At 37.2% G+C, this 20826-nt stretch overlaps 1 protein-coding gene across 2 annotated transcripts in view; it reads left to right on the top strand.

Annotated features, from left to right (window-relative positions):
* Window positions 1–20826, top strand: part of LOC145690922 (uncharacterized) — a 124302-nt gene that overhangs the window by 88346 nt on the left and 15130 nt on the right. Inside the window, exon 3 of one of the 2 annotated variants that reach the window (XM_081766369.1) lies at window positions 17226–17456. The exons of the other annotated variant lie outside the window; for it this stretch is intronic. Coding sequence (XP_081622495.1) covers window positions 17226–17272 — 47 coding nt within the window. The 3' untranslated portion in view covers window positions 17273–17456. Of the gene's footprint in view, window positions 1–17225; window positions 17457–20826 lie in introns of those variants that run through there. 2 annotated transcript variants of the gene reach the window in all.

Here is a 20826-nt window from a genome sequence, read left to right as displayed (position 1 = left end):
GTGTAGTATAATGTTTCCCCAACAAGACTAAAAATTTTAATTCAATATTTTGAAGGTCTTTTAGGAATATACATACGAAATTTACGTCTTCCCCGGAAACCGACAAGTGTCTCATGCAAACTTGGTAACATACCAATTAAGAAAACTGTTGTAGCAGTTGTTTACAAATAATTCAAAAAGTCATGAATTGGGGCTAATCTGGGGCTGAAGGTTATATCTGATTATGTTATTCATTAGCATCTTCCACTCTTTCATCCATCATATCCTGCACAGTAATCACTTTGTGCTCAGTTTAGCTTCCTCGGTTCCCATCATCACATAGAGATGACTCTACGCAGAAGACGCATCATTTGTCTGATTAACAATACCCAAGATTTATTTTATGCTTCGCACCTTGCCTCATTCTCCATCTTCGATATCACTTTACAATATTTTTATTTTCTCTAATTGTATTGTATTTATATTGAATCAATCCGTCTATATTAAGTTGTGTGTTATATATGTTTACTTACTTCATAATGCTAAGGATCAAAGTTCCAGACGCCCATTTTTTCTTTTTTCTTTTTAATATTTTGTTAGTTGTTATACCGTATAATTGTAAAATTTCGATAGAGCTCAGACCACCACTTACACTTCGTACGTAAATTGCTTTTCATCACTCACGTTACAGAGGGCGTAACCTTCTCATAGGTTGCTACCCACTTTGACTGGTCGGTGAAAAGTAGTGCATTCGCATACTTTCCCAGCTGGTGCACATGTAGTGAGGCATAGCTGCCAAGTCTATTCTGTGTGTTTATTGCACTCGTGTGGGCGCACGGTGATGCTGACATATTAACAGGCGACACGTTGCAAGAAATTGAGAGTTTTGAAGAGCAGAAGCTGGCTGGAGTACACAAGTAATATAATTTTTGATCATCATTATGATCCTTTTCACTCTTACCCTGATCTCGTCTCATAGTTTTGGATACTGTTTCAGTTCGGTTATTTTATCGCATATGATAATTGACGATGGAAAGTCTTTCATACATCCTTTAAAGATAAAATTGCCGGAGTGGCTCAGTTGTAGAGCGTTCAACTCTGATGCATGGGGTCTCGGGTTCAAACTCTGCTCCCGTTAAGTGAACTTTGTGGTGGAAAACACCGTGTGGGTGTGTTTTCTCAGAGTTCTCCAGTTTCCTCCCACTTTCTTCATTCCACAATTTCATTAATTGCTCATCATCACTGTTTCCCTTAGCCTAGACGGCATAACGGTGGGACGTAAAACTCAAAATTTCATTTCATTTATTCGTTTGGAGATAAACGAGATGCGGAGAAATCGACGAGACAGAGCATACACTGAACCAAGTTCTCAGAGTTCTCGTTCTCCAATCAATGGCAACCACCAAGCATCATCAACGAGTTCACCGCCATTTAAGAAGCATACAAATGCACATAGAATCTCGAGCTCCGACTCTGACTCCAACCTGCTTATCCTCCTCTGCAGCCTGTCTACAGTTTGCTACTGCAAAACTACAATCCAAAGTACTTTAGTTCGAAGGTTTTACTTCTGTAACTTCTCCAGTATCGGCAACGCAAAAATATTTCGCAAATGGTAGAAACAAAAAAAAAGAAAAAAAAGATTCATCATTAAATCACAGTCGGCTAACTTCGCAAAACAATTTGGGACAATCCAGTTTTGAAATGTTCAGGAAAATTGCAACTTTAACTTCTGTCAGCAACATCCGACACTAGCAACCTTAGCCACATACCATGTCAATAGTAGTACAGGGGTCCCTCAATCTATAACACATGACGATATATAAACTAAACTTCCTGAAGTGGGATACACGTTTAAAAGTGCATCCGTATTCGGAACAATCAGGAACTAACGTACATAGTTCTAAGAACATCACAGTATACTATCAACGACCTTTTGGATAAACAAATATTAACTTTCAAAAATAAATGCCGATTTGAACAATCCTGCTCATTACGACCATTTCCTCTCCAAGGTAAACGCTTTCAAGAATACAAAGAACGTCTTACTAACAGGCGCATCCTAGGAACCTGTTATCTTACTAAGAGGTGCACACTTTTCCTCTTCCTATGAAAGGCTGTCCGAATCTGCAAATTCCTATCTACAACACTTGGTATCAATTCCCGCATCCAACATACAGCTAGTAGTGTAAGTCTCGGCTTGCTCCAGAAAATTCAAGCCGAAACTTGTAGTACCACTATTGACTCATTATGTTCAAAATCGAAAAGGCGAGACTTCACGAGAGACTAATCAATTTGTTTATATTCATAAACTATTAGCATTAGTTACCCACACTCTTCAAAACGTTCATCTTTTGTACAACCATGAATATTACATGTTCAGCACGCAGCTCGCAACATTCTTCACCTCGATTTTCATGCCAATTACAATAGCTTGTACGTGCACTTCCATGTATCTCCAATCGAAACAAGTATTTAACTTCACAGTGATCATGTACCTAGGTATTTGACTATGACTTTTATTTCTATTTCTCAACATTCTCTTGTACTTACCTCATAGACTCATAATTGAACAACTATTATACGAGGAACAGTTTTACACATTACTTATCAGTAAAACGCATCTCACTCCCAAACTTAATTGCAAATTTACCGGCAATCAACTTATTCGACATGATAAGAAGCTTCCGGCTCGAAACGCCATAAGCAGTGTAACAATAGTATTTTATCCTTAGTATTGACTCTCCATCTAATATTCCAGAACATCTAATCATAACTATTTATTACAAATCTTTATGTCTCAAAACGAAAGTCATCCATGTTCGACCAGGTCGTCCTATTCCCCTCCCATTCCAATATATTTCTAATAATTTCCGACATTACCTGATCTCTTCAAATATTAACATCCATAGCCCCTCAGACCGAGACAAAAAGTTTTTAACAATTTTATCACTGCCTCCACTACAGGCTACATTCACCCATTACCAAAACTAATCCATTCCTGATCTAACACTACTCCTGACATAGTGATCACTTCATCTCTCGCCCACAGTATTTTCATCTACATTGTAGATCCTCTGTGTAGTGCACATGTGCCCATTACACTCACTCAAAAAGTTTCCACTACTACCTCCTCCGTCTCAGCACCCCCTCGACTAATACTTCGCTACTAATCTTACTAAACTCATACACTGTCAGCGACCTATACCCCTTGTACTGAAAATGAATTTAACCCTTCCAATACGTTGTTTTCAAACCTATTAGTCCATTTTTAACCCTTCCAATACCAAGACTAGGTCAATTTGGCCCAGATGATATTTTATAAAGAAATGCTACAATATCAAAGAGAGGTAGTAGGCTAATATTTTAGGTTTTCCTCCATTAGCAACCATGATTACTTTTAGAAATAATTTCAGCAGAATTCTTATAAAAATAAACACAAAATACCCTAAAAATATGGCAGAAAGTAGCTAGGTCATTTTGAACCAGTCTTGGTATAGTCCGCGGCTTATAAATTATTACAAAAATTGTAAGTCCAAATTAATAACAAACTCTTGCCCCGTTTTCTTATGCAATTCAGAAATACATGTCTCGATCGATTAGTTATTTCTCGTCTTTAATCCAATTTCCTCCCTCCTCAACCTCTTCTTGTCTAAAGCAGTGTGTTTGACGTAATACCCTCTTTCCATTCAGACGAAAACAAAAAACAGGAATCAAGTTTACAATGTTATAGCTCTAAAATAGCCTTTTTTATTCGTTTGTACTGAAATATCTTTAAAGAGCCTATTTTTTTTAAAAAAAAAAGTCATACAATCTTCCCATAGCTTCATTAATACCTTTAAGTTCATTCTGTCCCTTATTTAAAAACTGGAAGCTAGTAAGATGCTCCCTAAGAAATCTATGGAAATTGCCAATAACGGCAGTAATTTTTGTAATTCCTAAAGTCTGTAATTCACGCACAGAGCTCGAGAATATCCACTAACTGAAATGAATATTATTCAATAATTCTTTCATTCCTTTTCACTAATTACAACCAAATGTTCCAAGAGCGTCATTTGGGCAGGACAGGTGGGTGTAATTTCCCTTCCCTTGAGCTTCATAAATACATATTGTTTGAGCAAATGTATAGTAATACACTAATAAAAAAGTCAAATTTTTTGTCGGTGGAGACTCTCCCCCGCCCCGAATAAAAACTAAAATGACGCTGCTTTTAGCAACAAACCTATAGAGCTACGATAGCACATTGCTAGAGAGCTTATATTTGGTTTCAAAAGTCGAAGGTTTGATCTCAAGCCATGGGAGTTACTGGGCGACAACTCGTTTATTTTAGAGAGAAACAACTCGTTTATCATTATTAAAAAAGGGATTTAGTTATTTTTACATGTTAATCAGCGACTAAACTAGCAATATTTCTATTAATATTAATTCTCTTTAGCTACTCTTCGAAGTAGGTTTAGTGACATTATTATTGAAGTCGGTGGCAACATTAATTTTAGCGAACGATAAACAAAGCAGATTAACTTCTAATTACAATATTTCACTAATAAACACTACTATTTCTACTGTGCTCTTTAGATAAGTACAAGTATGATAATTCCATTAAAAATAAAAATTGAATGATTTATTTGAATAAAATAGAAATATATGTATTTTAAAACCGGCAACCGAACGTCATGATAGCTTAACAGCATGCCAAAATTACCAACATGTGTATTGAATTGATCATTATGAAAACGAAGTAGTGCAACTACAAATTAGATACCATAAATCAATAATGTAATTCTTTCTTCATATTACAATCCTACTACTCAATATATCAACACAAAATACATAATTAATGTTTGAGTCGTTATCAGGTGTTGCAGCTAGAGCATTTACCAGCCAATCAAATGATTCGTTAGAATTTGCCTTCGAAATAACTATCTGCAACAGCACTTATCTATCAGAATGCATTGTGGAACGACCTTCTGATAAAAGTAGCTGAAAACATCCCGAAACCTTTTTCTGGCGGTTAGTAATCAGTAAGTTTATCAGATGATTGTAGGGCTGGCTCTAAAGGTAGTATCGAAATCTGTGTAGAGTGCTATCTACCAATCAGCATTGCCAACTCAACATAAATAAGAAAATAAATAAATGGTAGTATACCCTCAAATTCAATCTTTGACTATATGTTTTGTAACCAGTTCTAAAATATGTAATAATAGATACTGATGGGCGAAGGGAAAATATCCGACGGGAGGGAAAATATTTTTGGTTTTAAACCCGTTTTATTTTCCAAATTATATTTTCACTCCCGAAAAATGGATTTTTATTTTTAAAATGTGAAAATATTAGTCTCAGTTCACGTTTATCGATTACAAACTCAAAATCTTGATCGGTGATTAGTGAACTAACTTATTTTTTTTCTTTAAATATAATAATAATAATTACTATTTTACCATAATGTTAAAAGTTATTGGAGAAAGGCGCTAGTCAGAATTAGAGATGGGTACTGGATTAAAACCCAATCGTCATTATCCCTCGTCATTTTCGGGTTTTAACCTGAGTTTTTCTTTTTCAGTATTGATGTTGCATGTATTTCAATAATTTTATAGTAAATGTCTGTGCTGGTTCTTACAACAGTATAATGAAACATTAATGTGGTATAAATAAAACTAACACTACACTATATGTTACGAGTAGCGTTGCCCCTGAATATTGGTAACTTCACCTACCCTTTGTACATTTGACAAAAACCCACCTCTGGGTTTAAACCCGGGTAAAACCCAAAAGGTAAAAACCTGAATTTTTCCCATCACTAGTCACAACCAGTGGTGAAATAAAACATTTTATTTTTTTTGGCTTCAAATCCAAAGTTTTAAACGGGTTTAAATTCAGAGGTGGGATTATATTAAATGTACACCCGTCAAATAACTAAATAAATAAATAAATTAATTAATGGATATATAGTTGTGTTCGTCATATCCTTCAATATTGGACAACTAACCATCACTTGTGGTCACTTGGTGGGTGAATACGAAAGGTCTCGAAGAACATTGGTATTAATCCACTAAGCAACCAGATATTCGTATTCTAAATTAAATCATCTGACAAATACAACTGTTTATTCACTTGTACGGGTGTACAAGAGCAGTTAGTGTTATCAATGTACAAGGGCAACTGTTCTCTCTGATTATACTGCAGTGTTATTTTTATACCACCGTGATATTCATTAAAATCGTAAGAAGTACCACAGATATGATTACTCAATTACAATATAATATATCAATAGTGAAAAATGAAAACCCGGTTTCAAATTAAAAAAAAAAACGAGGATTAAAACCCCAAAATGTCTAGGGGTCAAACCTATTCAAGCCATCAGGCTTCGGCGCCGCTACGTTTCGACGACACCGTTTCGGCGCCAGCTCAGTTCGTCGAAAATTTTATGTACGAGGGCACATATCCCACTTGATTAATATAAGCGCCGTGTTGAAACGGTGGCGCCGAAATGAGCGGGTCCGTCAGACTTTAACGCAGCACCTAGTCACAATTAACCACACACGCATTTAATACAAAAGAGAATGCTAAGACTGTGACTATTCGCCGGGAAAAGCAATCGTAGAAACCTTAAACGAGGTCACCTCTAGTGTTTGTGATTGTATTACGTGGTGAACTTTTTGGAGTTCCAATTCAAAATAGAATCAATTCCCAACAAACGTATTCATTGATTTTTCGCGTCTGAAATGTAAAATGGCGACGGTTCTCTACATGCTTTCAATTTATGCTTTAAATCATGTTCACTTTCATACGCGACCCCCTAAGAAAATGCAATGTTACCAAATAAGCGTTTTCACGAAAAGAATTTCATAACACTAGACATTTAACCTGATCAAAGAAAGCATTTAACCTGATCGATGTTTAAGAACACGCCCCTAGAGTCAGCAGTGCATGAAAACGTGGCTTTCACGGCAGAGTCGCACGGTCCGTACTTACCATGATTTTTAGGCGGAAATATTGCAACGATTGTTAATACTGCTTGTAATTTTTTAAGTAAAACGAAAATTTTGTAAATAATAATAATCTCTTTTAATAAAAGATAAATAAATTTAAAATAACTCGAAAATAGGGCAGTAGCTGACTGGCGAGAATCAGCCAATAGCGATATGGAAGTAAGCCATGCAACTCTATATTGAAGGGCATGTATGTGTGAACTGTAAACGCCTTAACTGGTAGAGTTTGTTGGGACAGACATTACAAATTGGGTCGTTGACGACAAGCCTGGACACATCTCATTTTGGGTCATTGAGGACAAGGTTGGCCAGCGACAAGCCTGGACACATTCCTGAATTTGTCCAGGCTTGTCGGGATCGACCCTGAGAAGCTTGGACATATCTCAGTAGTCACCATATGCGCTCGCCCCCTTGCCCTTCTGGCGTCGTCCCTCCAGCAAGTTGCAGTTATAATGATATAACGCCTTCGGTTCCTACGTCCACATTTATGGAAGCACATTAACCTTCTATGGTTACTCTGGGTCACCCCAGATGAATTATTTTTTATTCTGATTTTCTTCTGTTGTTTTTTGAAAAGTTTTGCATCCAAGTAAATTCAATTGGTAACACTGCCTGTTGTTATGGCTGGTAAACTGCGTCAATTGCAAGCTTTGTGCTATACAAGACGCTCGTAAAGGTGTTTGGGATCCAACGCAGCCCAGTGTGACTGGCGCGTAGGCCTAAACGTTTGCTTCTTTTATTCGCTTTTTAATTCCACCTGTTTCCCTTTATTTCTGACATTTCTATTCATGAAATATGGCTCAGAGTAAGTTTAAAAAAGATGAAATACTTGAACTTTCGCTTGACAATAATGACAATGGTAGACAAGATTTTAGTATTTTCTTGAAGTACAAGGGCCAAAGCGTTGACTTTTTCAGGACCAATTGCTCGAATGCTGAGCCAACTATTTAAACCTCCGTAGTTCGACTCCTCATTAACGTAGAAGGATGATTTAGATGTCTGTCTCTTCAGAAAGGATAAACCTTTCCAATGGTGTGCGTTTCATTCACATAAAGGTCTCACAACGAAAAAGTAGGGGGCAAATTGAATCATTTTGTTCCCCTCTCCCTCAGCATTTACAGAAGAAATTCTCTCCCTAAAAGAGCTACAAGCATAAAACCATGTGTATAGCCATTGGGCTTGCGAGTAAGAATCAGAGGGATATTGAATTTACCCTTTTTTCAGTAGATATTTTTATAAAAGTAAAACATATTACCTGAAAATTGTAGGACCCTTCCAACACTATTATTTGCAATACGCCAAAAGATAATACCACATTCACGCCAGACATTCGGAACAATCATATAAAAAATGAAAGATGAAGATACAATGGCAAAGGAAAAAAAATCGGAACAACGTACGTATGAGAATCATTCTGTACATATATATTGATGTCTACCCTGACTTTGGCAGCCCTAGCGACGTCCCTAGTTGTCACGAAGATATGAACAATACCTTGCTAAAAAATGTATGGGACACAAATTCTAACAAGGTAACTTTTCTGCCTCCTGTGCCCAACCCGTATATGAAGAAGAATGTAAAATTCGGGGAAAATACACTTTTTCAAAGTTTGTGAAGCTATGGCAACAACAGGGTCCGAAATCCCGGGGGACAGGGGGAATATTCCCCCTACGAAAATTGTTATGCTTGCATTCCCCCCCCACCAAAATCTGTAGGGGGAGACCTTAATATTAGACTAGAGAGAGCGATGGAAAGCAAATGTCATAAATGAATAAAAATGAAAAAAATATTGTCATGGTCACACCTTCTAAATAGTGCTAAAATAAATCTGTAGCTTATCTATGAAACAGATTTAATTGTCTTGTAGGCTGTAACGGGTTTCTTGCTAGCAATTAAGGTACAGACAGATAAAACTGTGGCAACTGTGGCTAGGTTTATTGCTGATCAGTTGCGTTCAGAATTGGTAAAATTTCTCAAACACACAGATTATTTTTCAATTTCAGTATACGAATCCACACATAGGTTTGCAGATAAGCACTTGCTGTTATATGTGGCATATGTGAGCGAAGAAAATTGTTTTATTCTATGAAACTTGTTTTATTTATCTATTTATAAATTAGTGCCATTAGAAAATGCCGATGCAAAATTCTTGAAAAGAAAATTATTCAAGTATTTTCCGAAGATTGCATATATTTCTTTTAAATCAAAGAAAAGTTTGTTGGATTTGCTTCGGAGAGGCTCCAACGTTTACCGGGAGAAATGAAGTGTTGCCGCTCGAATTAAAAGAAATGTCAATCCATGCCTAATTAGCGTACACTGCATAGAATATCGAATGGATCTTGTTTCTGAAAAAGATTGTGGTGTTGTGAATGTTGTTCACAACTTTTAATATTTGTTAGACGAACTTTACAAACTGTTCTGTAAGCCATCTGCAACTGAAAAAAAAAACTTTAAAAGTATCGCATTAGTCACAGATGCTGCAAGACTGCTAAAAATAAAAAGAAATATGTTTTACATACGTAGGATTTCAAAAGAGAGGGACGCATTAGTGACAGTCTGTACAGATTTTTCTTTTACAATGCAATTTATACTTTCAAAGCGTGAAAATATTGACCATTTCAGCAGAGACCACTCTAAATTTTGTGGTATTTAAAAAAAGCTTTCGGAGAAAAAAAACATTCTATTCGTATGTGTCCTTCTAGATATTGCGTCCATCCTGTCTACTATTAGTAAAACGATGCAAAAGGTGACAGTTTCGTACAATGAAATAGAAAAAAAATTCAATCCACAGTCCAATCTCTGAGCGAAATGCATGTGAAAGATTATGTCTACCTCAGTTTTTGTAAAGGAAAGCATTTAGTGCACTGCTGAAACCATCTGACACAGGGAGTGATAATAGTGAGTTCGATCAAATAAGGGGCCAGGGTTTAGTAGACAAAGTGGAAAGCATATTTCCTTCAAATAATGTACTAAATGCTTTTAAGTGTTTGAAAATAAAGATCGTAATAGCATGAGTTGTTCACACGGTAACGTAGACATATATAAAGCAGCTCAGCTGTTGGAATTGTTGCAGTATCAGAATGGAAAGAGTACAAGTCAATTTCTACGTTGGTAAATGACTTTCCAGTTCTTAAAACCTTAACGCCAAAGTTCGCTCGGTGCCATTATCAACTGCTGCCTGTGAATGTGGATTTAGTTATGCTGATAATATTAAAAATTCCGACAAAGACAGTATGTTGGCGAGTACCTTCCAATCTTTATTGACAATAATTAAACTTAACAGACCTCTTTTAAAATTCTGGGATGCTGTTATTATGACTGATACATGGCTTACACCTGGATAACAAATGTCCAACTCACGTTACACACGGAAACAAAAAGTGAAGAGAAGTTTAATTATTCTCTAACGTAAGATCACTGGCGCAAATCCCGGAGGGATAAGGGGGACATGTCCCCTCCAATCTTGGAACTGGGTGACTGTCCCCCAATAAACCGATTTGAAATGTCTTTTTTGCGAAAAACATGTGATTTGTGTCCGATTCCCACAAAGGAAAGTGAGATGAAATTGATGTCCCTCCAGAATAAGCCTCAAATCTGCCCGCCTCCCAATGTTGAAGACACCTCTGCTTCCTGATCTTCCACAGGACTGGGTTTCAACTTCACAAATATTTTGAGCATCGCTTAACCATAAAAGAAAAAGAAACGATCTTACTTGTTCCCCCGATGTTGAAGACAGTTTTGCGCCGATGCGTAAGATACGTTATTGCAAACTATATTTTAGGTTTATAAATACATTACCATAATTATTCAATACTCGTATTATTGTGGCTCTCCCCGCTGGTCTAGTGGCTAGCACGTGCAACTTACAATATCTTGAACGATTACGGTGTTTAGAATTCCACATCTCATAGCGTCGCTCCTGAAAAGGGAAGTTAAACTTAAATCAGCAAATCAATCATATTATTGTGCTTGTGTTTTCATCTTATAAGTTAACGATCTACGAATACCCGCCAAGGCTAAGGAAGACGGTCACGATGAGGAGGGTTAAGGACGTGGAAGGAAACGGGAGGACCCCGAGAAACCTCCACACAGTATTGGTGTACCACAAGCAGAGCCTGGCGCGAGCTAGGACCCATCCAGGTATCCCACGCAACTGAAGTGAGCTCTATACCGCTGTGGAAACCCGGCTTTTTGTTGTGCTTTCAAGTACTTGTATTGAAAACATATCTGTTATTTGTAATATAGTCTATTCTTGTTAATAATACAATATAGATACGTAGTATTTTTTAGACTTACATAGGTGACTGGATATCTGAACGATCAAACTGAAACACTAAATACTTAGGGAAGGAACAGTAATTTCATAAAAGTAATAAACACTTTACTCCGGCTCTATAGCTCATGGGGATATATGGCTCGCCAAGTGGAGAACTTCAACATCATTGGTTAGCATATCGGTTCTCAGGTGTTATTATTTCTGAATTTAGATCTCATACTACTATTTTCGTGAATGAGGTCCTCAATATATGGTAAACACAAGGGGACTGTTCACCCACGGGAGTCTAACCCTGCACCATCCTCACCGAAGTGCAGTAGATATTGAATGCAGAAGATAAGTTTACCAATTTAGGTTAAAAGAATAAATAACGTTATTAAGGTATTTTAAATAACAATAACGACTTGTTCGAACATTTATTATTATTATCATTATTACTATTAGTAATAATAATAATAATAATAATAATAATAATTATAATAATAATAATATAAGGACAATAGCAATAATAATAAAAATAACAACTTGTAAATAATAACAAGAAAGGTAGGCAATAGCTGACTAAACTTTATCCACTAAAATGACGTCGTAGTGCAGAGTTATATGCAGATTCAGAATTACATAAGTCAATGGGTGTATGCGACATCTCGTTGTATTAGTTTAGGAAGCCGGTAGAACAGAGAACGTTGAACTATTGAAAGTCTAGATCGTATTATGTGTTACATTTTTCTCTGAAGGAAATTCGGAAATACGTCTATAACATAATAATAAATAGAATACCACCAGCAGTGCACCCCGGAATATTTTTCTGAAGAAACGACTGATCTGCATTCGTATGGTGAATTAAACATCAATACAGCCCACCGCCGTAACTTAGATTTTTTTCGGGAGGGGGATGGTAAGCATTAATATTTGTGCCCACTAGAAAAACATCCCTTAGGCCCTCCCTCAAAATTAGAAAATAGCTCCTTTTTCCATCTTTCTCTTGCTCTTTGTGGGCCTCCCGAAGCCTATGGACCCTCCTGCACGGCAAGGTCTGAGGGGCCGATAGTTATCCCTCTGGGCCTGTTCCATACATGACAAATTAATTAAGGGACAATATTGACATATCTCAAAGCCGTACGAATAAATATAACTTCTAGGGCTACTACTAATAGGAAGTTTTTTTTAGCTGAAGTTGACCCACGACTCATTTTTGTATGTGCTGTTCTGTTTGTGTAATATAGTGAACCTGTATGATACTTCATTTATAATTTCATGTTCGCATCGTATATGGATTAAAAATATTTGTCTTCAATTGGATCCCCTCGAACGGCGGGGAGCTACCCTGCGGAGAAATTACCCTCCTGCCCCCCACAAGTTAAGAACCTAATAGAATCCACTATTTATGAAAATTGTTTCTAGCATTTTCATCTCATTTAATGAAGGTATAACTAACACTACAATTTTTGTTCTTCTACATTACTCAAACATTTGTTCTTGCTTTTCACATGAGTGAAAAAAGTTTCCTCATAAATGTTCTGTGCTGCTGCGAAGACTACATTTAAGGTGTTTGTTTTGGTTTATATGTGGCGCAAGCACTACGTTGAACAATAATCACGTTGCTGTGAGGGCGGACAGGCTATTGTATACAAGATCAAACTTCGGAATTCCATTTCATAGGTGTATAAAAAAGAAGAAAAGCAGCACCTACAGGTTTCTTTCTTTTATTCTTCCTATCTCTGCGTAGCATTTAATCATGACTGAATCACTGAAAGACTTTAGCGTCTTTTAAGGCAAAGATCTGCATACAGAGGCCAGTTAACCAGAATAAACACCTTTGTTCAGGCTTTTGATCCAAATGAAGGCAGAAGCCGCGGATGCTCAGAGATAGAGCGTTCACCTCTGGTGAATGGGGTCCCTGGTTCGATCCCAACTCGCGCCATATGAACTTTGTGGTGGACAAACACCGTGTGCATGTTTCTCTCGGGGTTCTTCCACTTTCTTCATTCCACCATTTCATTCATTTCTCATCATCATCGTCTCCTTTCGCCTAACCGGCATAAGCGTAGGAGGTAAAACTCAAAGATTTCCAAGTGAAGGCACTATCGAAGAAATGTGTGCACGCTTAAAACATCTAAATAGCATCTGGTCAAATCAGGAGGAGGTGCAAGCTACTATTGAAACTAACCAAACTGAACCCGGAGCAGAAGAAAACGTCCATGCAGTGATTGAAAATATTATATTTACTGTATTTTTCTTTAGAGACCTCAATACAAGCACTTGTTTTAAAGCATGAAAACAAATTCTACTGTTTTGCAAAATTTGATCCGCCATATTGGATCCACTATTTTGAAGATTTCAATTAGGATATCAAGTTCGTGATCAGTGAGGTCAAAACCACAGCATGCCCATTTTTGTACACTCTGAAAGTGATTTTGAATTTTGGCCACGTTTCTAGCATTTCGTAGCACTGTGCGTCTTCGCAACACAGGACAGCTCTTTAAAAACAGTACTGTACTGCGAAAATTAGTACGTCACGTCACCCTATGCTAGTCAGACGAATTTCGTAACAGAGAATTTGGTGCAATAATTGAAAATCAAACAGTATAGACAATATACTCCAATTCGAGGTATAAATCAAGCAATATCTAATAGAAAGTCCTCTGTGACATTCAAATTTTAACACATTTTCATTGAGTATAAATTGTTCAGTTTTCCCTCATATTAGCGGTAAAAGTGTGCTGGAACACAGGAGGACGCCGTCCCCAACCTCCAAAAAATATGTACGGCGTCCCCCAGTTCCTAAAAAATTACAATGGGCAAAGATAATTAGGGCTTTTCCATCACAAAGTTCACATGGCGATGGCTGGGATCGAACCAGGGACCCCAAGCTCGAGAGGTGGGGTCCGATAGTTATGCCTCTGGGCCTGTTCCATACATGACAAATTAATTAAGGGACAATATTGACATATCTCAAATCCGTACGAATAAATATAACTTCTAGGGCTACTACTAATAGGGAGTTTTTTTTAACTGAAGTTGGCCCACGACTCATTTTTGTATGTGCTGTTTTGTTTATGAAATATAGTGGACCTGTTTGATACTTCATTTATAATTTCATGTTCGAATCGTATATGGTTTAAAAATATTTGTCTTCAATTGGATCCCCCTCGAACGGCGGGGGGCTACCCTGGGGAGAAGTTGCTCTCCTGTCCTCCACAAGTTAAGATCCTAATAGAATCCACTATTTATGAACATTGTTTCTAGCATTTTCATTTTATTTATTGAAGGTATATTGAACCCGAGACCTCTACCACTAAGCCACTGCGCTCCCTACAATCGTAATCGAGTTCTTGACATACATTAGGGGGTCGGTGAAAGTAAGCAGAAGGGTAACAAATAGAATCGAAATTAATAAACAGGTTTGGCTTGGTAGTACCATTTAAATCACTTTCTTTGATGCCCCCTCCAAATTTTGCATGCCGGAGACTCCAGTGCGCGGGAACATACTATAACCGCATCTTTTTCATGCGCAGCAACAAATAACATATGTAACACAACATATAGAATTTATGACAATTTGAAATGAATATGAATAGTATTATATTAACTCACCACATGTATATAGCTCTTCCACTTCTAAGGCCACGATCATTCATGTTGCACATGGAATACTATTAGCTGGTAAAATTTAGTTTATTCGTCGTCTTCCCCATCATGGATACTTACAAATCATGTTTTCGTGAAATTTGCTTAACCAGCGACTTGGTACAGTTACCAATTAATGAATATTTTTATCACAACCATTTTTCCCCACTTCTAACTCACCTTCACTTGACTATAAGAATCAACGAACTTCTTCCACATTGCATCCCCATATGACAAATGAAGGACACGAACCGAACATACATGCAGCGAGACCAGACTACGATTTCTCCAATGAGGCTCTTCATCGGCAAAGGCGGCTCGGCGTCTGTCCAAACACCTTTCCAAGGTCGGTCCGTCCGCATTTTTCAGACCTTCTTTCGACTCCTTTACTTGTCGGCACGCCGACAGCGTTTCGGCGCCTTTCCGACAACATTTGCCGAGGTCGCCCGTCCGATGTTTGTCGTCTTATTCCAAAATGCTTGTCAAGGATCCTCTCGTACTTGTAATTTAATTTTAAAAATTTACCTCTCATATACCGTTTACGTGCAGTCCCTTTACTACATTTCTTTCATACATTTACCTTTTTTATGGTCGGCACGCCGTCAACGTTTCGACGTCTTTATAACCATCATTTGAAGAAGTCGTTCCGTCCGCTGTATGCCGACTATCTGCCGTCTCCGTTTTCACAATTCATATTTTATGGAATTAGTGCCCACTCACAAGAAAAACCTTCGGACAGTTTCAATCTTTACTTCATCTTTAACATCTACGGACCAGCATTTTTCAATGCTCGAAAAAATTATTTCTGAATATTTTCTAGTTAGTACACTGTATACTCAAAGCTGCCATATGATGGACCCAGAGTGCACTAAATGTATTCTCGAATGAGTTCTTGAGTAGCAAAACTTGTAAGGATGCAATTGACATGAAACGACATACGTTTACGTAATATTAAAATGAATGTACTCAAATGAGCACTGGGGTCCGTAGAGGCTAAAGAAGATACATTCATTTTCCAAAATTCGACTCGTTGCCATTTTTACGCGATATTGAAACATTCTCCGACGTCGTTTTTTTTAAAGAAATTACCGGCAGTGTCTTTTTGCAGTCATCGTTCTACTGGCTGCCGAGTGTTTCGAGAAAGCTTTATACGAGGGAAATATAAGCCCTAATTCGTATTTTAAAGCTACAAATTACCTTCTAACTCTCTTTGTTTCTTTTGGTGAACGAATATCTTTTTGCTCGTCGCTGTCGAAAATCGCGCGGAAAGACGCCGGTGTCCTCAGCAGGGACATGGAAGATTGAACTATGTTCTGTTAATTAATGTGAAATTTGGCGTAATTGTAGCAAAAGACTATGTGCTTTTCAAATCTGAAATGTTATTTTGGTAATACACTGTCTTAGGAGGCGAAGCTCAGAAGATGGATCTTCATAAGAATTCAAAATTTTGTTCCCGAAATGCAAGTGAGCGTCAGATTATCCACAAATATCATATAATTAATATTTGAATGCTCCTTCCATGTGCAAGTTATTTATATGGGGATATAACCCCCTTTCAGAAATAAAAGAGTCACCATAAATATCCTTAGTACGAACATACGAGAAGAATGTATTTCTTGTCAATTGATGTGAAATTTAGCGTCATTGTAACAAAAAGGATGTGCTTATCAAATATTGAATGTTATGTGGGTAACGCACCGCCTTAGGGGGACACTGGGGGCGAAGCGTATGTAACTGGATCTTTATATAAAAAAATAAATTTTATTTTGGAAATCCAGTGAGTGTCAAGTTGATCAAAAATGATACGAAATTAACATTCTGATGCTCCTTTCATGAGCCAGTGACTGATATTGGGCTACAGCCCCCTTCTAAAATCACATTAAAATTCATGATAAATATCCCAAGCAGGGATATGCGCAAGAAGCTATTGGTTGTCAATTAGTATGAAATTAGTCGTTATGTTAGTAAAAATCTGGAATGTTATTTTGGTAACAGGGGGCACAGAGTACGCAGGGTAAATTAGTAGAGATACCTTCGGCAATCACAGGCGGAGGGGAAATAAAAATTCCGAATTTTATTTTGGGAGTGCTCATGAGTTTCAAATTACTTGCAAGATGCGCAGAATTAATGATCCATACTACTTTTATGTACCAATGACTAATATGGGACTACAGCCCCCTTCGAAGAGCATAATAAAATTCAATATGATTGTTCTTACGCAAGGATTTACTGGCAGGAGCTAAATATTTTTTATAGTTAGTAGGAAATTTGTCATTATTTTTTAAAGAAAATGTTTATTTAGAAAAGAGTCTTAGTAACAATAGGATAATACCCGTGTGTTGTTTTCCTTTCAGGGGCACGGACTCAGAATTTCTTTTGCCTAATGGGAGTGCCAATATGAAACGTTGGAAGTAGTTTTCTCTAATTCAGTGGTTCTCAAACTTTCCAATAACGGGGACCCCTTGTTCGTTCCGAAAGTGATCTGTAGGTCCCCTTGCAAGGCTATTTGGAATAGAAGGAATTACCACTGAGAAGAAAAAGATCAAGAAAAATAATGCAATAATTAGTTTATTCTAAAGATACATGATTGTTTCCTAGTTAACGAAATTTCAATTGAAAATACAGTAATCTTCAATTCTGAAAATCAGTCTTTTTTCTTAAAGGATACCACTTCATAAACAATGTTCTCAAATGTGCGATCACTAATGTGAAGAATGATTTTTTTTTTTTTCATAATTGCGTTGAAATAGGTTTTGTCACCATCAATCTTAGGTCCGATTCCACACCAAGACGATTTCATTTCTAGGTTTTAATACTGCGAAAAGCAGAAAAGGTATGCTAACTTAAGTAAGTGGTAGGGGAAGCCATCAAATGTTGTGATGCCTTTTCAGACAACTCTTTATACTCACAGCGCACAAGCAACCAAAAATTACAAAGTTCATTTTTTAAAAGTTTCTCCATGAATTCCCAAGATAGTTCTAATAGCTGTTCTTTTCTGTGTTCGAGATATTCATAATTTGTACGTCATGTATTTCTACTATCATCGACCCGAAGCTCATTTTGAAAATTTTAGAAAAGACATTTGGAAGAGACAGACATAATATCAAACTTTATTAACCAAACCTCGTATATAAAAGGAACAATCTCGAAACTTTCTTCATCAGTTTTGTATTTCGTGCATCTGTGTTGGTAGGTCTCATTTTGATTCTTACGGCCATATATGGTCGAGGAACAAGAACTGTTCACGTGAGAGTTACATGCTTGGTAAATGTCCTTTTGGGTCTGAATTTTGGACAATCACTTTCCACCTACGCACTTTTAATACCAAAAGCTCATTGGACAATAATTCCGATCCCGACGCTAGGAGCGAAAATCGGGATTTCCCCGTTGACCATATACAAGCTTTGGTTTGCTAAATAAAACAGTAGTAAGGGCCTGCCCTGAGGAAACTTTTTGGCCCCTGGGTCCCTGCCTCAGGACCCAACTAGTAGTATTTGCGTCACCTGAGGAAACTTTTTGGCCCCTGGGTCCCTGCCTCAGGAGCCATGGTCCCTGGCCGGGGTCAATGACCTAGGGGTACATAGGACCACCCCCTCTAAATTTTGGCAAGGGGTACCATGGCCCACCCCCTAAATTTTGGCAGGGGTACATAGAACCACCCCCCTTAAATTTTGGAAATTGCCAAATCCAAAAATTTGGTATGGTAGCCTAGGACCATAGTATGTACCTCTATTAGTATTGGGTGTCTATGTCGTTCCCTTTTATGGGTAAAAAATTGCCAAAAATTCAAATTTCGGGGGTTTTTGACCTAATTTATCCCCTTTGATGAGGTGTTATTACCTTATATAGTTATATGGGCGTATACAGGGGTCCATTACCTTTCATAAGACATGGGTATATTGATAAATTGCGACAATTGCATATTGATACACGTACGTCACCACATAAAGAGAATCAGTTCGATCATGAGTACCACGGCTCACATTATCAAAGTGAAGGATTCGAATCCGACGGTCCCCTAGTGTATTTATGAATATGTAATATTTGGCATAATTTGAATGAATTTTGTCGTGACATCCTCATATATATATATATACCTTCTGCGTGTGAGTGTCCCCCTCCAAGAGAAATGGGCGCTCTTGCGTAGTACTATATACCTAGGTACTTTCTAGAAATTACAGAAGGTTATTCGCTTTATACCTTCTCCTGGGTGTTTCGCGAAAGCCGAGTGCTGCCGAGTGTTTCGAGAAAGCTTTATACGAGGGAAATATAAGCCCTAATTCGTATTTTAAAGCTACAAATTACCTTCTAACTCTCTTTGTTTCTTTTGGTGAACGAATATCTTTTTGCTCGTCGCTGTCGAAAATCGCGCGGAAAGACGCCGGTGTCCTCAGCAGGGACATGGAAGATTGAACTATGTTCTGTTAATTAATGTGAAATTTGGCGTAATTGTAGCAAAAGACTATGTGCTTTTCAAATCTGAAATGTTATTTTGGTAATACACTGTCTTAGGAGGCGAAGCTCAGAAGATGGATCTTCATAAGAATTCAAAATTTTGTTCCCGAAATGCAAGTGAGCGTCAGATTATCCACAAATATCATATAATTAATATTTGAATGCTCCTTCCATGTGCAAGTTATTTATATGGGGATATAACCCCCTTTCAGAAATAAAAGAGTCACCATAAATATCCTTAGTACGAACATACGAGAAGAATGTATTTCTTGTCAATTGATGTGAAATTTAGCGTCATTGTAACAAAAAGGATGTGCTTATCAAATATTGAATGTTATGTGGGTAACGCACCGCCTTAGGGGGACACTGGGGGCGAAGCGTATGTAACTGGATCTTTATATAAAAAAATAAATTTTATTTTGGAAATCCAGTGAGTGTCAAGTTGATCAAAAATGATACGAAATTAACATTCTGATGCTCCTTTCATGAGCCAGTGACTGATATTGGGCTACAGCCCCCTTCTAAAATCACATTAAAATTCATGATAAATATCCCAAGCAGGGATATGCGCAAGAAGCTATTTTTTGTCAATTAGTATGAAATTAGTCGTTATGTTAGTAAAAATCTGGAATGTTATTTTGGTAACAGGGGGCACAGAGTACGCAGGGTAAATTAGTAGAGATACCTTCGGCAATCACAGGCGGAGGGGAAATAAAAATTCCAAATTTTATTTTGGGAGTGCTCATGAGTTTCAAATTACTTGCAAGATGCGCAGAATTAATGATCCATACTACTTTTATGTACCAATGACTAATATGGGACTACAGCCCCCTTCGAAGAGCATAATAAAATTCAATATGATTGTTCTTACGCAAGGATTTACTGGCAGGAGCTAAATATTTTTTATAGTTAGTAGGAAATTTGTCATTATTTTTTAAAGAAAATGTTTATTTAGAAAAGAGTCTTAGTAACAATAGGATAATACCCGTGTGTTGTTCTCCTTTCAGGGGCACGGACTCAGAATTTCTTTTGCCTAATGGGAGTGCCAATATGAAACGTTGGAAGTAGTTTTCTCTAATTCAGTGGTTCTCAAACTTTCCAATAACGGGGACCCCTTGTTCGTTCCGAAAGTGATCTGTAGGTCCCCTTGCAAGGCTATTTGGAATAGAAGGAATTACCACTGAGAAGAAAAAGATCAAGAAAAATAATGCAATAATTAGTTTATTCTAAAGATACATGATTGTTTCCTAGTTAACGAAATTTCAATTGAAAATACAGTAATCTTCAATTCTGAAAATCAGTCTTTTTTCTTAAAGGATACCACTTCATAAACAATGTTCTCAAATGTGCGACCACTAATGTGAAGAATGATTTTTTTTTTCATAATTGCGTTGAAATAGGTTTTGTCACCATCAATCTTAGGTCCGATTCCACACCAAGACGATTTCATTTCTAGGTTTTAATACTGCAAAAAGCAGAAAAGGTATGCTAACTTAAGTA

This window comes from Thermobia domestica, chromosome 7 (genome assembly GCF_964235325.1).
Source record: "Thermobia domestica chromosome 7, izTheDome1.hap1.1, whole genome shotgun sequence".
Classification (NCBI taxonomy): Eukaryota; Metazoa; Arthropoda; class Insecta; order Zygentoma; family Lepismatidae; genus Thermobia; species Thermobia domestica.
This window is presented reverse-complemented; position numbering and strand designations above follow the sequence as displayed.